The following is a 22,871-nucleotide window of genomic DNA, read 5'->3' as shown; positions in this document are numbered from 1 at the left end:
GTATTGTGTCAGCTTAGCATATTTTCCATCAGTGAGTCAACAAGAAAAAGAAACACATGCCTGTGTTCTAACAGTTTTCTTTAAATTAACATGCACTTCAGTATTTTCAAATTACTTAACAAAACATAATGGTTACCCTTTTAGTAGCATCTATCTCGTTGATTTTGAACACATTAGGAGACACAGTTAATGGAAACAAAAAAAGTGTAGCAAAAAAGAAAACATTTGGCCATATTTCTACATGTGGCACTGTGATACACATTCTCCAGTGTCTGCATCATGATCAGAGAGAAACAGCATTAAAGGGAGGGCCTTACTTATTCACATAAGCTTGTGCTATAAGATTAAGAGATTTGATTGTTGGTTACATTTATTGGCCCAGCCCAGAGTCCTGATATTCATTTCTCACCCCCTTTGTATTTGTTTTTAATATCCCAATAGCAAATGAATTTCCTTTTTTTTTATAATCAGGTTCTGAGCTCTCTCTGAACAACTGGCATTTACACTAGATGGGTTACGTTAAATATCTCATGTACATATGTGTGCTTCTATTATTATATACTAGCCATGTGCGCCCAACCACGTTGCGTGTGTTAAAGTTGTCTGTAAAGGGCTCCCTGTTTAAACGCGGCTGCTAGTCATGAACTGGGCCCTTTGTCGCACAGCATTATGATTTTTTATAAGGGAAACAAAATTACAAAAGAAAACCCTTGGACATTGATTTGATGGGAACGGCCTACTTGGGATCATTGTACGAATAGTAATTATGTGGTGGTGTGGGAGTATTTCTGCTTCTGTCCGTTCACAGTCCGTCTCGTTTTCACGACGCTATCGTTTCCTCTCACGATGACTTCTCAATCTCGCAGGTTGCTTTGTGGCAATCCAAAGAGTAAGGCAATATACACGGAGCAATGGTTATAAAAGGCGGACACATAGGTATCCAGCCTCTTTTACTCTTTCAGGGCTGATGTTGACTTTTGTCAAAATTCACGAGTAGAGGACGGTAATTAGCTATAAACTGCAACAAAACTCACCCTTACATTTTAGTTTGACTCTCTTTACTAGAAGGAAAGTTACATAGCTTTGTTGATTGAACCTCGATTCCCTACAGGTGCAGGAGTAGCGAAGAGTATACAGCCTGTAAAATGGCACCGACATCTGGCGAGAGACCAAAGCAAACGTGCAAAGCAAAATACTCGGTGGACGTTATACGTCATTTTGTTCAATAGGACTCTGACCTGTCGGACTCTGATCTAGAGATCGGATATCAAAAACGGAAGTGAGGTACCAGCATCATCTCGATCAGTCCCCAGCTGATCGTGGTGCTGAACACTTTCGTGTAGCTGATGCACCTTTAGCAGCGTTTGCCTGGGAGGACCACCATTTATGATGATAAGAGGTACAAACCATATTGCATCACACTGCAACCGCCACCACCACCCACCTGCTGTGCGAAGACAGCCAGGCAGCCGGCCCACCATGTATTCCTGTTGGCCAACAAGGTGCCCCCCACGCAGCCACTGTCGCCAGAGATGCTGAACTTGCGCCAACAGCACATAGAAAAAGATGTTTAATGTTGACGTATGTGTGAGGCCATTGCTTTGTGTGCTTTCCACGGAAAAATATTCAGCCCTCAAAGAGTTAAAGCATAAATAGGGATCACTTCACTGACATGTGAGCAAGCCACGGTACAACTGTGAGACGCGCAGCACTCGCCGGCTACAACGTAACAATAATAATTTCTGGAACGTGCTGTTACATTGTCATTCATTTTACCCATTGTCTTTCTTTCATTCATATGTTAAGTAGGCACGTACCTTTTATCTTCGGCAATCTCATTCTCTAACCAGGCCTCAGGAGCTAACCAGCGTAACACTGTCCACCACCCCTTTCTTTATTCCAGCTTATTGTTGACATCCGTGAGTAACAACAACGTACTAAACTGGAAGGTGGTCTATGCATGCGTGGAATTCGCGGACAAAGATCTAAATGAAGATCTCTTTAGTTAATTTAAAGCACAACTATTTGTTTAGTTTGAATGTCTGTGTTTTGAGGTGTGACTGGAGTACTACAGTCTTCAGTAGTATAAGCCTGGAGGAGATTCTTAATGCAATGCCTATGTTTTAGCTGTCTCTCTACTACCATCTAGTGCTGCTTCTTCTAATTCATTTGGACAAACAAAGATCAAGATCCAAATGAAGATTATATATAGAGATTTGTATTTTTTTAATTACTTTGTGAGTTCTATTGTTTTTTAAACCTAATAATTTATACATTTAGGTTTAATGGGTGATTAAGACAGTTGAAATCTAACAATAAAGACCTCAGCATTAACATTTACAATGCACCATGCAATGCATATGCCTCTGTTATATGCCATTTGGTATGGGATTCCTAAAGCAATGCTAATGTATGTAATGTGCCCTCTGTTGGAATAACAGAGACACAGCAACAAAATGGACATGTAAACACTTACCCTCTTATTAAGGTGGGTTTATTACTTGTTCCTTAGGTCCTAGGATATAATATATTACTTGTTCTATTTATCATTTTGTTTGCACTTTATCTTTTCTTTATCAGCAATGTTTTTCATATTTTCCAGTTCATTTTCATTTAAAAGCTTATATTAAAGTTCAATTATGGAGTTTTGTGCATCAATGCAAAATTGCTCAAATGAGAACCACAGGAGACTCAATCACACATCTAAGAATCTATTTTGTCCCAACCCTGAAGCAACTGTATAAGTTGGGTTGAAAATGATGATGTCTGCTGTTAAGACACATAAAGGAAAGCATCAGATAAATGTAGTTGTAATAAACTGCTTTTTGTTATGTAAAAGAACAAGTGAAATAGCTAATTTACAAGAGGGATCTGTGAATTCCTGTCCCCACACAATATATTGACTTCAAAGAAAAAACACGACTAGAGGTCAAAAGCCTCTTAAGAGCTGTATAAACTAAATCCAATTTTAAGAAAGTATTTGAAAATATGCAAACCCCAAAATTCTCAATATTCAGAAGGCATTCATCCATTTATTTTCTAACCCATTTATTCATACCTGGGTAGGTGGTTCCTCTTCAGGCAACACTGGGCATAAGGCAAACATTTCCAGTCTCCACAAATAATCTAAAGCTATTATTTAAATAGCTAGGAAAGATTACTGAAAGGGTTTGCAGATATCTTTGAAATGACATACACGAGTAATGTGTTTCTGGGCAGTCACTTGCCAGTGCACACTGTTTCTACACTACACACTGAGACTCGAGAAATTGACAAATTAGAAAAATGTGTCCTGGCAATATCATAGTTAGCACTAGATGCACTGCTGCTGACTGAGCTCAGAAACCAGTAGCTATGAAAGAAGAGTTTATAATTACATTACATGGTTAAGTTTGACTTTTCTCAATTTGCAATTATCTTCCCCACTATGAAACAGCTATTAAGTGCAAACTGATGCTTACTGCTAATAATGATGTTTCTTGGCAAAAGCAACACTATGCCTTCTGTTCATTCGTTCTATCCTCCTACAACGCCTCCATTTCCAGCCAACAAAAAACTTAAAATGGGATCTCCAGGCATTTTGATCAATACTCTGTACAATTTAATTTAAATGGTCAACAAAAATGCTACTTAACAAAACATATGTTAATTAGTGAGTATGTATATCCTTGCCTGTTGAAGCAGCCTAAAATTCAGTCTTTCAGTTTCACTCATGTCTACAACATAATCCAAATAAAATCAATTTCTATAACCACTATAAAAATGCATTTTAACAAGGTAAGAATATGGGAAATGTAAATAATTTAATTAAGGATGTTAAAAAGTAACTTGGCTAGATCTTATGCACACATCTGTTAAATATTACATTGTTATTATCCAATAAAGGTGGTATAAGAGAGACCACAAAGATGATCATAAAAAAAGTTACAAAAAATGTAATATTTTTCTTTTCACTCATGGGAATAAATGTGACATACTGTTTAGTGTGACTCCATCACAGCTCCATGGATATAAAACGTATTTTGAGTGAAGTTTGCAGTTTCTTCGGATATTCCCAGTTTCCTCCCACTCCAAACATACACATGGTGTTTTAACTAGTGGCCAAGATGGAGTACATGAGGGTATGGAAAAAGTGGGTTTAGACAATGGAGGAACACTTATTTCACTTCATGTGGTTACAGGTAGTAGCTTGACTATTTCAATTTTGTGTTCCATTGAATGAGAATTATATCATATGAGTGGGAAAATATTTTTTTTTTTTTCTGGCTAAAGTTCCTACATCTTGGTTACTCGGTTTAAAACTAAACCTTATCTTAATCGTTAAAGGGTGGAATTCCACAGCTTTAGACTTAAATAAGTCTAAATTCAGGAAGTAAGAAAATACCATTTACTTGCAAAAAAAATGACTGAATGTTATATACTTCATACAGTTGTCCCTCTTTATCCAACTTTTGCTAAATCAGCTCTTGGTTTTTATACCATAGGTTTGGTATCCGGAGAGTTTTTTTTGTGCTGTAAGGCTCATTTCATCTGATGTACCTCTGACATTTTTTTTTTTTTTTTAAGTTTTTGAATGTTGTCACACAGTTGGCTTGTGTAGAAAGAGTACTACTATTATATGTATATACTCATATGCCCTGAGCTGTCTCCTCCATTCTTGTGCTTTTGTGCACTTTGTTTATGTTGCATTACATAATTTGTAGTGATAGCCAAGAAAAACGTTCAATCTCATGTTTTCATATAGAACAAGAGAAAAAAATGCATGATAAAATGGAACCTAATTGTGACCTTTGCTACACAACAGCAAACAATATGAAAAACATCCATGGAAAAAAGACAAAAATTCTCATGCCACTTGTGTCGCGTAATCCACATGTTTACTATCCAGTTGTATGCTCAAAAACATTCTGTGCTTTTCAACTGAAGACCTGTCTCTCTCTACCTCATTTACTGGTCAAGTGTCCTGTCTTCAATTTAGAAGTGCAATATTAAAGTTGTTTATTTTCATGTTTTCAATATACACCACTTTTTCCCTGAAGTATCTGTTAATAAAACGTTAGCAAAAACAAGATAAATAATCCATGTGTTTTGCACATTTTGAAGCCTATGACTAGACAAAAGAAATGGAATACCATGGGTTTTTTTCTTTATTTTCTCATGGATGTGTTTCACACCATTTGCCATTGTACAACACACCATTAGGTTTCATTATATTATAAACTTTTCCTCTCAATCAGCCATCATTATAAACTACTTGAGTTAAGTAATACAAAAAAATCCTTTTTGGGTGGAGTATTCCTATAGGTGTTTTATTGATATTTAAGAAAACTGGTTTCCTGATGGGAGGGGACCACATTATTGTTTTTCCCATTTTTGAAACTGCGAAGTACTTTTTCGATATCTGATTTTTCGTTTTCAGGATTAGATTAGATTGCATTCCCTTAAATACACGCATTATATACAGTAAATACTTTGTTTAAGCAGGAAGCAAACTGCGCACAATACCAGTTTGCTCACCTCTTCCTAACAGCATTACATAAATGCTGCCTCAACTAATGGAAAAAGCACAACAACAAGAAAAACTGGTAGGGCCATTTGGAAAGCACCATAACAGATCTTCTCTCTGTTATGTAAGACATTTATGCTGGAAAAAGGAATTTGATCAGCACAGCGTACCTTTCTGTTTTCAGAGAAAGCATATTACAAGTCTATCATACGGGACAGGCAAAACTGAGCCAAAAGATAAATCTTAGTTTGAAGATGAGAAGAGGACAGAATGACACTCTGAACTACACTGAGTAAATGTTGCTCTGGTATGAATTGACTATCTTGTTCTAAAAACACTTTGTTGTGATTCTGTGCTTCACCTTCTCTTCCTGGAATCAGATCATGACTAGAGTAGTCATTAAACTAAAAGAAGAATGCACAACTCCAAATTTTTGCCAAATTTGTCTATAAACTGACACAAAGATTCAGGTAAAGAGAATCATCTGATCGGTTTCAGGCCAGGTACATCAAAATCTACACTAATACATAAACTGTGTTGAGAAAAAAAATCCTTTCAAGATCTACTTACTAGGCAGAATATGATAAACAATTCTCAATTTCTAAGTCTTTTAAAAAAGATATCAAGTCAAAGGTCTATTTATATGGGCTGCTGGAACTTGGAGTTGAATCAACTTATAAAAATAAGTTTATTTGCGCTTGCTTGTTTTGATTCTCTGTTTTGGAAATTAATGTCTGTGTGCTGTCAAAAAAATAATTCTATAATTGCTCAAGCAGAAGACTGCACCTAAAACAGCTGGCCTATTAGGGCTATTTCATGAATATTGAACTGTAATATGAAAATATTTACAACATTAATATTAATATATACCAGCATTTTTCAAGGCATAGATTGTCAATAGTTAATGTATATGCCTTTTTTTTAATTCTCATGGGTTATTAGAAATTCTAAGTTTTGAGATTCCAGGTCTCAAATGCAAGAGTGACACTTGAGTACCTGGGCTTGAATATCAACTCTCCTTTCTTTAGCCCTACCTTTTTATTTGGGGTTTTAACAGTTTAATTTAAAAACATGTTTTAACTACAGTTTTAACTAATTTAAATTTGTTCCCAGAGCAAAAGTGAACAGCTAAATGTATACCAAGCATACACAAGCACTCTGCTTAGGCCTTTAATTATTGGCAAGATCCTTCAGTAGATTCTCTGTTAATTTCTGACTCTCTCTGTATAATGTTTTAAGGAAGGCATTATATCTACCTACTGGAAGAATGTTCTCTTACTAGATGTGAAGTCTGGGAGACTACAACAAAATTACAAGCTTTTGGAAGAGCTGTATGCCATGGTGAAGAAAAAAAGACAATGACAGGTTGGTCCTACATGTGTGCGATATTTGATTATTCAATTTGTGACTTTTAATAAATATTCTTAAATTCTAACCTCAAGATGTTTGCAGCTCATGACTGTAAATAAAAAAGCTGCAATCTCTTGCCTCTCAAATCAGCTGATTAAATTTGACTGCAATGCCGCAGAACATATTCATGTCAAGTATAGGTCTGCAATCAGAAGATGACACAAGAGGGCTTACAAAAATATGCTCTCTGGACAAGCAGAGTTTAAATATTCTATAAATGGATTGATGCAGAAGAGACTGATTAAAATGACACCTTTGGGTTCTGAATGTATAAATTGTTATGCAGAATATCTGGCAATACACGCCTTCTTCATGAATAAATAAGAAGTCTGGGTGCAAATTAATCTGCTGTTACTTAGACACTTGACGTGTGGACATTTATTGACAGAGATGACAGCATTCAGACTTCAGTTTATGAAATGCTATTGAAGACAAAATGATGGTAGCACAATGCATTACTTGGAGAGTTTTGAACTCAGCTATATAGCTTGTTTTTATTTAAAGTTTTTTTTCTATCATCATTTGGGTATTGATAAATGACATTTAGTGAAATAATAGACATTATACATGTCACTTTTTAATTACATACATGGTTGTTTAGATGTAGCAGAATAAAGGGTGTGTATGGTATCTTGTTTTTTTGTCTTCAAATAGAATAACATTCATATACAAAGTACATCTTTCAAAGTGATTCTGGTATTGTGAGTGACATCCTGCTGATTAATTGGTAAAACAAACTTTCATAACCTGAAACTCTACTGCAGACAGTAAAGCTTTAACCTTTATAGCCTTTAACCACCCAGAAATTGCATGACATATTAAAGTTGTGGGTACAATATGTGACAGTTAATTTCATTATCCACTTTTTGGACTACGCAAGTTAACCTGTGGCAAAAGTAGGAACATTCAACAAAGTCTCTCAAGAATAAGAAGTGTATGAGGCCAAAAATAAATAAAAACTTCTAGAGAGCAATGGAACACTGGCTATAACAATACTGTGTCACTAAAAATAAAACATCATCACTGTAGTACATTTAACACACTCAGACTTGAACATCTAATTGCATCTGTGAGGGATGTTTTAGAAAACTGAAATGTTACACCAAGAATTGTGCAGGTACTGATAAGAACTTGTAGACTGTTTAAATAACAATCTTACCTGAAATAAAGGACATGTATTTAAAAGCAAAAAGTGAAAGGTGCTATATAAATAAAATGTATTATTATTATTGTTACCATGCCATTATAAACACCATCAATTGGTTAAAGTTTGGGACTACGTAATTAAAAATACTATATAAATAAAATTATTATTATAGTTATGTCATTACATATGCCATCAATTGGTAAAAGATTGGGAATACGTAATTCACATATTCGCTGCTCTGATGGGATAAAAGTTAAATGTTGAGATTGCCTCTATTCAGCCACTGATGTGCTGTTGAACAATTCAATACTGTGTTTAAACAGTTTAACAACTACTAGGATTTTTTCAGTATTTAGTATATTATCATCTGGAGGATGGGTTTATCATTATGCTGGAGATCATTAGCTTCAGGGAAACTGAGGTTTTCACTGTACTCTACATGTGACAGTGAACCTATAAACCTATAAAACACACAGGAATTGGCTGTAGAAATGGCAAAAGATTTTTAGAAGGGATCTGGGCTAAAACTAAACTAACTAAAAAAACATTAATTCTGAATGCCAGCAAAACCATTATTACTTGTATTTGTTAATTTTTTATTAAAGGTTTACAAAACTAAAAAGACATTTTTGGGGTGGCAGATATGGTATTATGTGAATTTTCCTTTACTCGTCCACTAGAGGTTATGTTCTGTTCGTTTCCAAATGCTATAAATTCTTAAAATCAACCTTTTCATCCTGTCATTTCCTATTTTATCTGTTCTACTACCTTTAACCTTATTAAGCATTTGGCATAGAAATATAAAATTTCAGACAGCAATCCAGTGTATATTCTTCCCTGTTATGCAGATAATGGAAGTGAGTTTTCAAACGATACTAAAATAACCACTAACTCAACTCATCAATTACCAAGTAAATATGCATGATGTATCCATATTTCAAACTTCTTCCATTTTAGCCACTAACTGTTAAAGGAAAAAAGCTTTTTGAACTGTAACAATTTTTAAAACAATACTATAAAATATATAGGCTCTGAGTGTTCTCTGTGAGTGTTCTTTAATAAACTAGGGATTACTGTATTACTAACAAACAACTTAACTGATCCTGACAAGGAAAGTATTCATCTGTAATGGAAGACAGCATTGTCAATCAGGAGTCTATAATTAGGTTTTAACTATTATAGATTTTAGAATTTGCTCTGAAATGCTGTAAGATTTCAAAATTTGGTTTAAATTTGGTTTAAACTATCCATTCATCTATTATCCAACCCACTATATTCTAACTAAAGGGTCACAGGGGTCTGCTGGAGCCAATCACAGCCAACACAGGGCAACAGGCAGGAAACAAACCCTGGGCAGGGCGCCAGCCCACCACAGGGTTGAAACTATTTTTTTAAAATTTCTACCACACTATAAAATTTACTAAATGTTCATAACAAAGCATGTACAGCACCAATTATATAACAAAAATTTCACTGACTAAATTATCCATGACTTCTCTGACATTCTGGAAACATTTCCACGGACTTGTAACTATTAATTTAAATTGACACATGCAGTATTATGGAAAATGTAATGATCTGCATAGTGATTTAAGTATATCTTTAACTGCGGGTAACACAGAAGTCCATCCTGACAGAATTTTGTATGAGACAAGAAAAACCTGGACAGGGCATCCCAAAAAAAAAATTTTTTATTCTAGTACGGTGTTTATCACTGACGCCTTGTCAATCTAGCCTCCTGGGTTTGAATCCTGTGTTCAGTCCTTGTTTGTGAGAGTCCACACAGGTTTTACTCCAACATCCCAAAAGACATGCTGGTTAACTAAACTGCCAATTCCAAACTGATACAGTGGGAGTTTGTGTGGAGGTATGGACATGAGTGGGCTGTGTGATGCACTGGTACTTTGTCCAGGACTGGCTCCTTCTTTGAGCTTAATGCTGCCTGGATGGGCTCTGTTTTTATTGAAAATACAATCATTTTCACAGCCCGAGAGCTTTACAGTAGACAGTTCAGCTGCTGTATTAAATTGCTACTATAACAGAGGTAAGATATTAAGCATTCAGGGATATGAAGCCTTTACTGAAACAGTAGTAACATTAATAGTATAATAGTATATAAAATTATATAAATAATGCAAATTATAAAATAATAACAAATTTACAAAAACATTTATTTGATAAATGAAAAAATATGAATAAATGAGATAAATATGAAAATAGCATACCTCTCCTTCTTCTGTAAAGACTAACTTCGTATTGACTTTGAAATTCCTCTTCAAGATTTTCTTGGCAGCTTTAAACTTTGTTGCTTTTTCAATTTTTTTTTTTACAGTGGCTTTGTCTTCTGGTTTCTAAAAGAAAGTGAAGCATGAAAGTGGAAGTATTACAGTGAGTACAGTTTCTTAGTTGTACCTTACAGCAAACATGCATAATGTAAAATTATACTTCAAGGATACAGTTACATAAGTACTTATTTAATTACTCATTCAGTATGCAGCTGGATGACAAGCAATACACACAAATGTACTACCATAATCTCCTCTCCCCCTGCACAGTTACTGTTTAGTTATTACTGAGATTATTGTGTAAAGCTGAAAATTTGAAAATATGCAGTACTCGGTAGTCATTATTTTCACTAATAAGTTTTATTGTCTGCCTAAGGCTATGGCTAGAAGGAATAAAAAACAAGCTTCAACATGCAACTGATGAAAAACACAAAACTAAATGAGAATGATGTAAACAGAAAATTGTAAACATCTAATAATAACATATACTCAAATTTCACACTATTCTTGATTACCCATTTAAATAAAAAAAAAAACACTTTTCTGTAAAACTGTGCTTTGCATTTGCCATCAACAAAATCCCAGTTACTTGGAAAAGCAGGAATTGATCTAATTTTTCACTCACGTGTAATTGTATAGAGCATGTTTAAGAATAAGCGGGTTCAGTGATCTAATCATTGTATTAATACATATTAACACTACTATCTTACTAACCACAAATACAGTACTTTATATCTCATACACGTACTTAACTGTCCAAAGGGGCGGGACTACCAGAGAATTCCGTAAAAAAGCAGCTCTGAGACCAGCATACACAGACATGGCACTTTCGTGGCATCGTCCTTGTGCCCACACCTCTCTGTCTCAAAGGTAACTTGTATATCCACCATCTGTTTGACCCGCTGGTGACCACACACCCAGGCATATTGACTCTGCAATGTACTGATCATGGAGCTGCCTTTATGCCAGCTTCTCCAGGTAGTCCTGTCCTCATCAAACAAATCTTGACCACCCATGAAAATTATCCATTTCAGGTTCAGGCCCAATTGTGCTAAAGTATTTCCACAGCACATCTGGGTAGCTATCATGGCGTGCCACTGTTCCCGGTATAAAGCACAAGTCGTCTGGTGAACTTCCAGCTCAGGGCAGTGTTCCCTTGACAGATCCCTTTGGCAGCACCTAAGGACCCCGACAGGGATCTGTTACCAAACTCCTATTTCCCAGCATACCCTGCATGTGTCCTGACTCGGTTCAGCTCTGAGGAACACTGTCACCTGCCATATGGGGGAGCGAACTGCTTTCAGCACCCATATCTGCTTGGTCCATCCTGGCTGGGCAAGAAATCCTCCTCCATCATGGCCAGGATGTCTGTTCTTCTTCCATGGCACTTACAACACATAACCACAGGGACTAAAGTCACAGGTCCAATGCCCTACCCACTATACCACACTGCCTGAAAATATTAGCCTTTGGTATATTATAAATATAATTAACAAAAATACAAATGTTGTATTACCCGATTAACTGATGGCACTGCAACTAAGGCTCATTGTCTAAAACAATTTCCCAGGCAATTTAATAATATTTACATTAAATTATAATAAAATATAATATAAAAGTATAATAAAGAAGGAATTTACCCACATAGTAATAAACACTATGCCCAATGACAGCCTACCTAAACACAAAAGTGTTCTATTTGGCACCTATAAAATGTTTTCTCACCTCCTTAATCTGTCTCCTCAAAATCTTACTGCCAAATTTTTAACTCCAGATGAGACCTTGTCTGCCAAAAAGCATTGCTGGTGGTGAAACGCCATCCTAGGACCATAAGTCCAAAGTCTAACCTATAGCCACACCATCTTGGTGCTTCTACTAGAATGGCGGATTGGTTTAAAACATCACCCTAGCCATGTTTTTATTAATTTATGCTCTCTCTCTCTCTAGGGGTGCCAAACTACTCGGAGTCACATATACAATATATAATTACACAGGTGATTTGTCTGACCTTTTCTCAATACCGAGAATCAATCGCTTACAATGAACAAAATCAGGTAAATTAATCTTAAGTACTTTATGAAATCATAAGTACAGTTTTGAAACAAGCTAAGAATTCACTGCTACCAGGAATAGAAAAAAATATTTTCAATTTCAATTTATTAAATGGTATTATGTCATCAGGATGATCTGATGTATTTTCACATTTAACATACTAGTAAACATATGCAAATATACCGGTTTAATTCATTCACAGATCATATTTCCTTTATACTTAAAAAACGTCCAGATCCTTATATTTAACAAAAACTGACACCTCAATTTGCTGCACCTTGCTTAATGTACTTTTCCATCTATTGAAGGTCATAAAACCAAACAAGGAAATGTTCTTTGGAAACAAATTAGCTATCAACAAGATGGGGTCGAAAAAAAAGAACGAACAGCAACAAATCATCCTTTATCTGCTTAATATCATTTTAAAAGCCCCAGCAACAAATGAAAGCATTATCCTTGAAGTGAACCTTTATGGGGTACAATAAGATTGCTGATGTATAAGTCCCCGAAGAATGAACAGAGCAAAATGGATCTGTTCTGGCAGCAGTTAAATGACTTATAAAGTACCATTTCTACAGATGCTTTCAATAAGAATACAGTACAACAACCAGAAAACAGATGATGATGTGCATATATTTACAGTTAGTACTGGATTATTATAAACAACCAAACATACCATTTAAGTGTCACCGAATCTGTCTGCCAAATGCACATATTACCAAGGTGTGGACTGTTCTTATATTATGTGTGGAGAGTAAATGAATAAAGATTTGTGTGTCAGTGTAGTGCAATCCAGTGGCACTTATTTTCAACAGAACAGAATAGCGACTGCAGCCAGACTTAGTCATTCTGTGATACAATCTGGCTGTAAATGATTAGTTTAAAGAAGAGTTTGTTGTGAAGTGAACATGTCTGGCTCCTAACTTAAAAACAAACAAACAAAAAGAGGCACTTTTTTGTAACATGAAAAAGAAATGGAACTTCAATATTCCTCAAAGGATTTCATTTTCAGGAACTTTCATGATTTAAAACACTTACTTTGTTTTAACAAAATAACAGTTACAGTTGAGGGAAAGAGAAAAACACATTTTCCATTACATACTTTAGCTTTAATGAGTCCAAGATTAATCACAATGATTGACTTCTTAAGATATAAGAAGTGACGTTTTATTTGTACTGAACTTTACCTAAATAATATTCATATTCAATTTAAGACCATCATTAGTAAATGACGATACTTGGTATTTAATTGGAAATATCTTCAAAACAATTTCAACTGAAAAAGGCAAGGATACTGAAAAAACAAATCAGCTTTTAACTCCTAATGTTTGAAATAACTAAAATGTGAAAAAGTCATATGTATCTACAAAAACACTGTAGGCTAAAATAAACTGACAAACTTTTATATATCAAATTAGCCCTGAAATTAAATTAAAACTTACTTGTCAGCATGAAACTCTATCAATGTACTGCAAGCTAACAAAACTTTGAGCTGCACAAACTGAAATCTAATAAGTACTTTTTCAAGGGCATAAACACCATATATTTTCTTTCCATTTAACATTCTCTGTCTAACGATGATGGGGATAATTTATGGCCTTATCTATACACTTTCTTGCTTATATTATAAATGAGTTTCAGTCATTGAACAGGCCTGTCATTGGAAGAACAGCTTAGGGTAAATTAATGAGGCAGTGCAAAGGGATCAATGTTCAAAAAATGCAAAGGAAAAAACACGGGAACTGGTAGGAAGTTAAGTGCAGTAGAAGAAAACAGTCACCATTTTTATTTTAAGTAGTATTATATGTATTTGGGCATAACATTTTGTATGTAAGGGCTGAGTAAAATACCATTCAAATAATGGCTTTTTCAAACTACCTAAGGGAATGGAAGTGAGACAAAAAGTTGTCAGAAGCAAATCAAGATTAATGGCCACTTTGATTCTCTAAAACTTTCCAAGAGAGAGAGAGAAAAAAAGAAAAACAATCTTACAACTGTAACACCTGAGTTATTTTAAAGGAGCAAGGGATTTTCTGATAAAATGTGTTTACATTAATATGGCAATAACTTTTCAAAGCTTGCTTGCAAAAAGGCTGCCAATTGAAAAAAATACTAAAATTAATCAGAATGTATTAAAGTGTTAAATAAAAGAATGAAAAAAAAAATGAAGTGTCACGGGCCAAATAAATCTAAGCAAGATCTCAATGCAAGGAAAACCATGTTATCATCATTATAAACTAACTGATTAAATGGTACTTTGTTTCAAAAACACCCATCCATCATCCAACCCGCTATATCCTAACTACAGGGTCACACATTCAAACTAATAATGTTTGTTGAAACTGATGTTGTGCCTAATTAGAGTCTTTGCTAAAGTGATCATGGCTAGAAGGTTTACTGCTAGCTGATACATCTTCTTCCAACTATAGTCTCTCACTTTCATTGTTATTTAAGTCATCTTTCAGAAGACAATGGTAATTTAAGCCCTGTTACACTACCCAACGTTTTAAGATATTTATTAGTTATAGCCTTCATTTGTATAACCTTAGTGAATCACTGACAGTCACTGTTTGTGTTTCTGACATACAGTCATATAATGTAACATACTCAGTGACTCAGTCATATTACTTCATGAGTAGCCATGACAAAATCAAACAGGAATGATTTTTAGCTAAAGTTATAGAGATTGGTTGTCAACTCTTGTACATGCACAAGCCTAAGAATGCTTAGTTGGAAGTACAATGCATAGAATGTCCACTGCTAGGAAAGAATCTGATCAATCTACAAGAAAAACAAGAAGAGAGTGAAGCAATGGCTACCTTAAAAAAATAAGGAAAACTGAGGTTATGAATCACACAAACTCAGGCAAGGTTCATGAACCTTTAGAGCCAGCACAAATATCTATTCGACATCTCGTATTTTTGTCATACCATTACAGGCCAGAGAAAGAAAAAAAAATACTTCATCTTGATTGGATGCCAAAATGTGTCAACCTCACAATTCTTTCATGGTGCATAAAAAATATGAAACTGGACAAAGAAGTCATGAGAGAGTCGCATAATCCATCATTCCCAGTGATTCCTAGTCAAGGCAACAAGACCCAACTCGAGAGAATGTAATGTAGCAACTGCAGTTGTTAAATATGAAATGCTGTCAAACTCAAAGTTGTGTAGTGTGGCATTTAAATGATCGTGCATTGTCTTGAGTTTATCTTATTTTGTTTTCCCACATGCAGTTACAGAAGACCAGGATTAAACTCCATTCTGGTCACGGTGATTTTACAGAACTAGTGTGGACTAAAGATTTAATTTTTGTAGCACTTTGCATCATAAAAAATCATAACAGTAAAAGTACTTTTAATAATATTCAGTCCTAAAAACTGAATAGAGAATTCTCATCCCAGCCCTACATCTCCACTATAAAAGTATTTAATTAGCATTCAGATTATTTTTGTGCTTCATACATAATTTAAACCTAGCTAAGGAACTTCAAATTTGTAGCACAACCTTAAATAAAGGTGACATCAGAATTACACTGTAGCTTAACAAACATACCTATACAAATGTATACATACTGTTGTGCATGCTGTATAAGCACACAAACAGACAAATATTACATTATATTAGTCAAGCCCAGAGTACAAATAAAGTGTCCAGACTCCAAAGTTATATATTACTGAGGCGTCAGCTAATGCCAAAGAATAATGAACGGCAGGGGAAATGGACCCACAGTAGTAGAGGAGTTAATCTGGAAAAAACTTTTTGATTCTTCCAGAATGTATTATTGTGATATGATTACTACTGACTGACTGTTGTGAGCTCTGCAATAGCCAAGTTGGCATAAAGTGGTTAATTTTTTCCATGTAGACATTCACTTCAGTGCATGCACATTGATTATGTACTCACTTACCCAGAGCTGTCATTATAGATGAACACATACACACAATGAAGTAAAATGCAACCTTGAATAATGCACTTCAAGCAGTAGTAAGCTAGCACATAGAACAAATGTAGTATCTGACTAATATAGAGGTGTGGAATATGCACACTTACTGAACCAGTAAATCACTCACATAACGGAATAGATTTTTCTTTCTATTTAATTTTTACTTCAGGGAACATCTGAATGTAGCACCCTCTTGAGACCACAATTATAATAATATGTGGTGCTGAACATACTTACCTACCCAGTAAAACTGTTGTGTAAAGTAGTAGGTCATTCACTGGTGAAAAAAAAGTTTCTGTTAAAGAAACCTTTCATCAGTTGGCAAAAAACAAACTGTTGTCACTAAAACTCTGTATAACATAGCGCTCATTATTCTTTATGGCTCCTGCCAAAAATCATAAGTTAAAATGGGTTTAAAAGTCATTCTGTACAATAGGCCATCCAGCAATAGTTCTCTTTCTTGAAAATGTGTTGAATTATTCTACGGGTATTAACGACTATGTATACCCACTTGGCAAAATTTAAAATTAACTTTTGCTTGAAAATGCTTATATGCTATGCAAATACTTTTAATATGTCTGAATCAACATACTGGCAGCAGCTGTCCGGCATCAAGGAAGTTACTACAGCTCCTAAAGTAAAAAGGCTTATATCCACAGAATTATTGATTCAGTTTTTGGCCTTCAGTTCAATCCAATTACCCTGTGTTGGAAACAAGCCAGTTACCAAGCTAGGCTTTCTACCATTCAGCAATTGAATGGCACAACACACTGCATACCTAAAAGCACGCAAAGCACTCAATGATGCGTTTAATATTTGTGATCATGCATGCATTTGTCTGCTTACAAAGAACATGTCTGTCATCTTCCCTTTTAGAACCTCATCTGGTAAAAAGCTCACTTTAAATATCTTATTTACCTTTTGGTAATAAGGGTCACATAAAGAAGGTCTTAATACCCAGTTTAATAAGAGGTAAATAAAGCATCAATCAATGTCACAACATTCATTAAAAGCAGGAAATCAAAACACAAAACTGACAACACATGGCATAACATACACTGCTGTTTAAAAGTTATGACAAATAAAATAAAATCCAAATGAACTTTTGACATTACACATTATGCTTGAATGTTTAAAAATGATTAATAAACATGTTCCTTTTAAGTTACTGGGGGTTCATGAAAAATGTTCTAACAGCTACAAAAAGAAAAAAAAAACAGTAAAAGGTAAAATATTTAGTGCCAAAATGTCTGGAGCATGAGGATATTTCTCATTTAAAGAAGGAGCCACCAGCAGGTCACATTGCCCTGCTATGTAAGACACACAGAATGAAAATAGAAATAATTATCCTTGAACAACTTGCAGGCACATAATATTCTCAAACTTGCTTAACCTAGTTCATGGCCGCAGTAGAGCTGATGCCTGCAGCATTGGAGACAAGAAAACAGCTCTGGATGGGGCCAACATACTCAGATGTGGTTAAGTTAGACACAGTAAATAGCAAGGAATATCAAAGCTTTTTAAAAAAATTCTAACATCAAACACTACTATTATAAAGCTCAACAAATTAAGTAAAACTGACGCTTTGGATAGGTTGTGTCATGCATTTTCGTTTTGCTGCCATTTTGACTAAAGCATCAATTTTTAAATTTTTTTTCCATGAATTTTAGTAAATTAAATGAGAAGGTTTGTTTTGAGTGAGAAGAAACCTAAATATAGGCACTTGAGATATGAAATGAACCAACAGTCATTTAAATTTATCAGAAAATAACTTGCTTCTCATCTGAACATTAACTATAAATCATCATTTCTGTAGTTTACATAATGAGATATATCTGTTATTACATCAAAAGACTTAGAGTTCTTATAATAACCATTAAGAAAGCAGGAGAAATGTGTCCCCTTAAAGTTGTTACCAGGACAGACTCATGAAAATAGAACGCGTCTCCAACAAGCAGTAGGAGTTTTTATGATTGCACTTGACACCTCTACAAAGTTCTTAAATTTGTATGCTGCATATTTGCTTTTCCTAACCTGTGGGTTAAGCCAGTTGTTAGAAACGCAGCATGAATGCAAAAATTACAAAGGTTTCACATAGATTTTAACCCAAACACATCAAGACAGTCATAAACTGCATTTGTATTAGCATAACAAAATCACAATTTAACTGCATTTTTAAAGGTATGTGCTAATAGTAAAACAAAATGTCACTCATTTCTGACAATAAATTCTGCTTAAGCAGGAAATTGACTCTGGATTGCAATTAGGCATTTTGTAATGGGCTTTTTAACCCTTGTGTTCTTTGTGCAGAATTACAGCAATGGTGCAAAACATTTCAATTTCCCTTCATTTCAGATACAAATGAAACTAAAAATCAATTCAAATATATGTTTATAGCTGACTGGTTTAATTTATACATATGGACCACTATGAGGACCAAATAACAACTGCCAAATACCTACAAAATTGCAATAAACATAAATATTACTACATGTATGGGATCATCAATTAGCAACCCATGCACATTTTTTGGCCCCAAGATGGGTCTGGTGCCAATGTGGCACACACTGGGGGCATAGCCTTTTCAACTGAACTGTGCCACATCCTCAGTTTTGGATTAAATATTTTTTGGACTCATGACAGTTGTTTGTGTGTATGGGTAGCCTTAGACAGAACTGATGGTGCAGTGGTTTACAGTGTCTATCCCCATCCAAACAAACTTAAATAGGATTTGGTCTGAGACAATCTGGACCCAAGTCAACATCTATTTGATGACTACTGCAATCGATTGTATGGCAACATGAATAAATTAATTTTGCATTCAGAACTTGGAAAAGCACATGGAAGAAGAAAATGAAAAAAGAAAAAAAAACTAATCCTGGTAAGCTGCCTCTCCTCAACGTTATTATGCTGATGAACAGATTCCAGCGTGAGGTACTGCATGCTTTCAAAGGCTCTCTAATGGAAGCTGGTCTTTCCAGAGGTAAAAAACTTGAAGCTGTAAATACTCTACATTCTTACCTCATAAGCTTATCTATAAAAGTCATACCATCTGCATTTAATTTTTGAAATGGCACAGGCTTTGGCTCCTCTTTTCAGCAGAAACACATAAGCAAGTTACTGTGCTGGTTATGGATGAAGAAACCACAAATATGGGGTGCTAGAAGGGCAAAAGAGATTCCATTTACTGCAGAAAACATTATTTGCGTACCCCATTCAGTAATTCAATCTTTTGCCTGTATGAACTTCAAACAACACATCCCAATATTGTGAGCTACCTCCTAGGTTACTAACATATGCTTGAAAAAAGGCTAACAATCATCTCTGGCTCTGCACCAGCTGTCACAGAGTTAAAGTATTTGTAAAGGATGTCACTACTCGCATTAATGGAACTCAGTCTCCTAAGAAACAAAAAGAGTTTGTGCTACTTCCTCCAAAGAAATTTAGAGTTTGTTCTTCTCTTTCTTAAATTGCTCATCTGTGCTACTACATCAGACCAGCCTGACACTGATGTTGACGGTGAGGCATTATAAAAGAATACTGTCAAGGGAGTAACGATGGCCCAGTACTGTTTCTTGACACACTTGTTTTGGTCAACTAATTATTTAAAATCACTTAATGTTAGTGTGTAAGTCGGGGGACATGCTACAGTGTTCATAATGGCCATTCACTTTGTCTTCATTCTCTCCTCTGTTAGTACCTCCAGCAAATCCAGTGTTCCCCATAACTGAATCTGCCTTCTTAATCAACTTGTTGGTTCAGTATTTGAGAGGGATTATTGTTTTTTGTTATTTTATTTGAGTAAAATGTTAAAATGTCTATGCTAGTAAAAGGCTAAATTTACCCTGGAAAACACATAAAGTCCTAATCTCCAAGTTTGTAAGTCATTTCAGGCATTAATAATTAATACTTAATAGGGTACAAAAGCTGTCCGAAAAACATACTGTATTTGCAACCAATGACAAAATTCTCCAAGGTCTGTACCAGTCTGCCTTTTTTACATACTGGCCATCAAAGGTGTTCTTTTTAAATATTTACACATTCTTCAAAAAGGGCTATTTCAGTTGTAGTTCTTCTACAGTGGAATGGTATGGTGCAGTAATCCGATAATTAATATTCTAATGTTATTATAGTATAGATACAAAAACTGTTATGGATACAGAGGTGACGATCAAAGAGTTATGTTTGCTGCTTATAAGATAGGTGCATGGACATAATTACAGTGTTAAACAATTAATAAATGAACAAACAGGGATTAAGGCCAAATAGTTTGGATGTTTTGCTAAAGCAAAGCTGTGAAGAAAATATTGAAAACATATATGTGTTTTTTTTAAATCTGTGACACATGAGAGAATACTCTTCTTTAAATAGATTTTAAACTGCCAAATGTGTTTTTCAACAGAATCCATCACTATAATGGGATGTGTAACAATAGACATCCTCTTCTCCTTCTCAAGGGATTGCAGGATGTAAATTTTGAATGACAATGGTAAACAAATGTATAGACCTTTAAAAAAAAGAAAACAAAATACTGCAAAAAATTATTCATTATTACTCTGATTTAAAACATGGGATTTGGAACAACAACAACAACATTTATTTATATAGCACATTTTCATAAAAAAAATGTAGCTCAAAGTGCTTTACAAAATGAAGAATAGAAAAATAAAAGACACAGTAAGAAAATAAAATAAGTCAACATTAATTAACATAGAATAAGTAAGGTCCGATGGCCAGGGTGGACAGAAAAAACAAAACAAAAAAAAACTCCAGACGGCTGGAGAAAAAAAATAAAATCTGAAGGGAGTCCAGACCATGAGAGCGCCCAGTCCCCTCTGGGCAATCTACCTAACATAAATGAAACAGTCCTCTTTGTATTTAGGGTTCTAACGGAACTTCTCAAGGAAGAAGTGTACCTCAGTAAAAAAACACAATTCAAAATCAGGTACTGCTCCAGCCCCAGATTCAACAAAATATGCTAATTTTGCACAATTTGGAAATTTCAGGGTCCTTAAGTATTCATATTAAGTCATCAATTAGGACAATAAGAATATATAATCATTAGTAATATGGTTAATCAATAAGTGACTTGAGAAAATGGGCTGAGACACCTCCATTGTGAGGAAGTACTTCAATCTTGCTTTTATGCATTTCACTTGCTGTGAATCTCTCTCTGCCTGCATCTGCCACAATAATCACTGATTACTCTGTTGAGGGAAATCTGTTTCAGACTGCATAATTCTAGTGGAACACCACGTAAGACAGAAAGAACCACTGGACTCCAAATTGGTCAATGCTTTGCAAAATTAGAAAGGTATTTTCTATGTGAGCTGAAAAGAACAACGTGATGCTTCAGTTAGATGCTGGAGAGTTTTCACAACAAGTAATAAGACAACAGGAAAACTATATTGTACAATATACAATAGACAACCAGAACATCTGGAAGCAAAATGCAAAATCAAATTACATGTATAAAAAAGTTTAGGGGGCACATCCCAAATGAGAGAAACAGTAAGTAATTAAAGGTTAATTCTGAGCTACTAAAAACAATTTGGTACCAAATTTATTTCTGGCTGTTCAACTGTCCTTTATAGCAGTATATAAAAACTTATAAGTTTCTTAATTTTTATAAAATATGAGTTAAGTATGCCTATTTCTGTTTGATAATTCACTTCACAGCTGTAATGATACAAATATTCCATAATTAATATTGCTTAAACAATGCCTCTTGAAACAAACAACTTTATGACAACAGTACCGTGCAATACCCAGATTGGAAAGCTTGAGTTCATTTAAAAGATCCAAGACACTAGCAATACACAATGCCTGTGATTATGCATTTGTTTTCATCTTGTGCCCTTTCTGATTTCATCAAAGGCTGTCTTTATCTGCAGAACTGAAAAATTGCCAAGCATGGAAGTAACTGAAGGTGAAATAAATAAAACATAGGAGCCAATATCCTGGATAATATGAATTTATGCAGTGGGCATCTTTGCAAATTTCTGCTGCTATGCTTAAATACAAGGGGTGTCAAGACTAAGTAAAAATATTCAACCTGTCCAACTTAGTTTAAGTACACCCATTTAAAACTAGCAACAACATAATTAATTATGAGGAATTCAGCATTATACATTAAGTGTTTACAATTTTTCATACCATTACGTTACACTAAAGTTACAAAGAAATTTAGTTAAAACAAGGAACAGAACTGCATTCTGTTGCTCATCACAATCACAGAAAGAGTAAAAAATCCAAAGAAAACAGAATAATAGAAGTAAAGAAAAACTATATACAACTAAAAATAAATGATTTTTATATAGTAAACATCTCATTTACAAGCACAGGGCCATTCCTTAATTTTCACAGTCACAAGTGCCACAGATTATCCCAAAAGCATCGATCACAAGGTAAGAACTACCTATCCTGGATGCAGTGCCAGCCTACCACAGGACACACTCTTGAACATACTGATGCTGGGCTCAACAATTATTCTAAATTATATTTCTTTGAGTTAATGGATGAAACT

The 22,871-nt window shown here is 34.7% G+C and overlaps 1 protein-coding gene across 2 annotated transcripts in view; it reads right to left on the bottom strand.

Annotated features, from left to right (window-relative positions):
* Positions 1–22,871, bottom strand: part of ddx10 (DEAD (Asp-Glu-Ala-Asp) box polypeptide 10) — a 443,025-nt gene that overhangs the window by 204,020 nt on the left and 216,134 nt on the right. For both annotated transcript variants that reach the window (XM_039745618.1, XM_039745620.1), the window contains exon 14: positions 10,289–10,414. In XM_039745618.1, the coding sequence (XP_039601552.1) occupies positions 10,289–10,414 (126 nt within the window). The remainder of the gene's footprint in view (positions 1–10,288; positions 10,415–22,871) is intronic.

This window comes from Polypterus senegalus, chromosome 2 (genome assembly GCF_016835505.1).
Source record: "Polypterus senegalus isolate Bchr_013 chromosome 2, ASM1683550v1, whole genome shotgun sequence".
NCBI lineage: Eukaryota > Metazoa > Chordata > Cladistia > Polypteriformes > Polypteridae > Polypterus > Polypterus senegalus.
The sequence above is the reverse complement of the archived record's forward strand: the minus strand, read 5'-3'. Positions and strand labels throughout refer to the sequence as shown.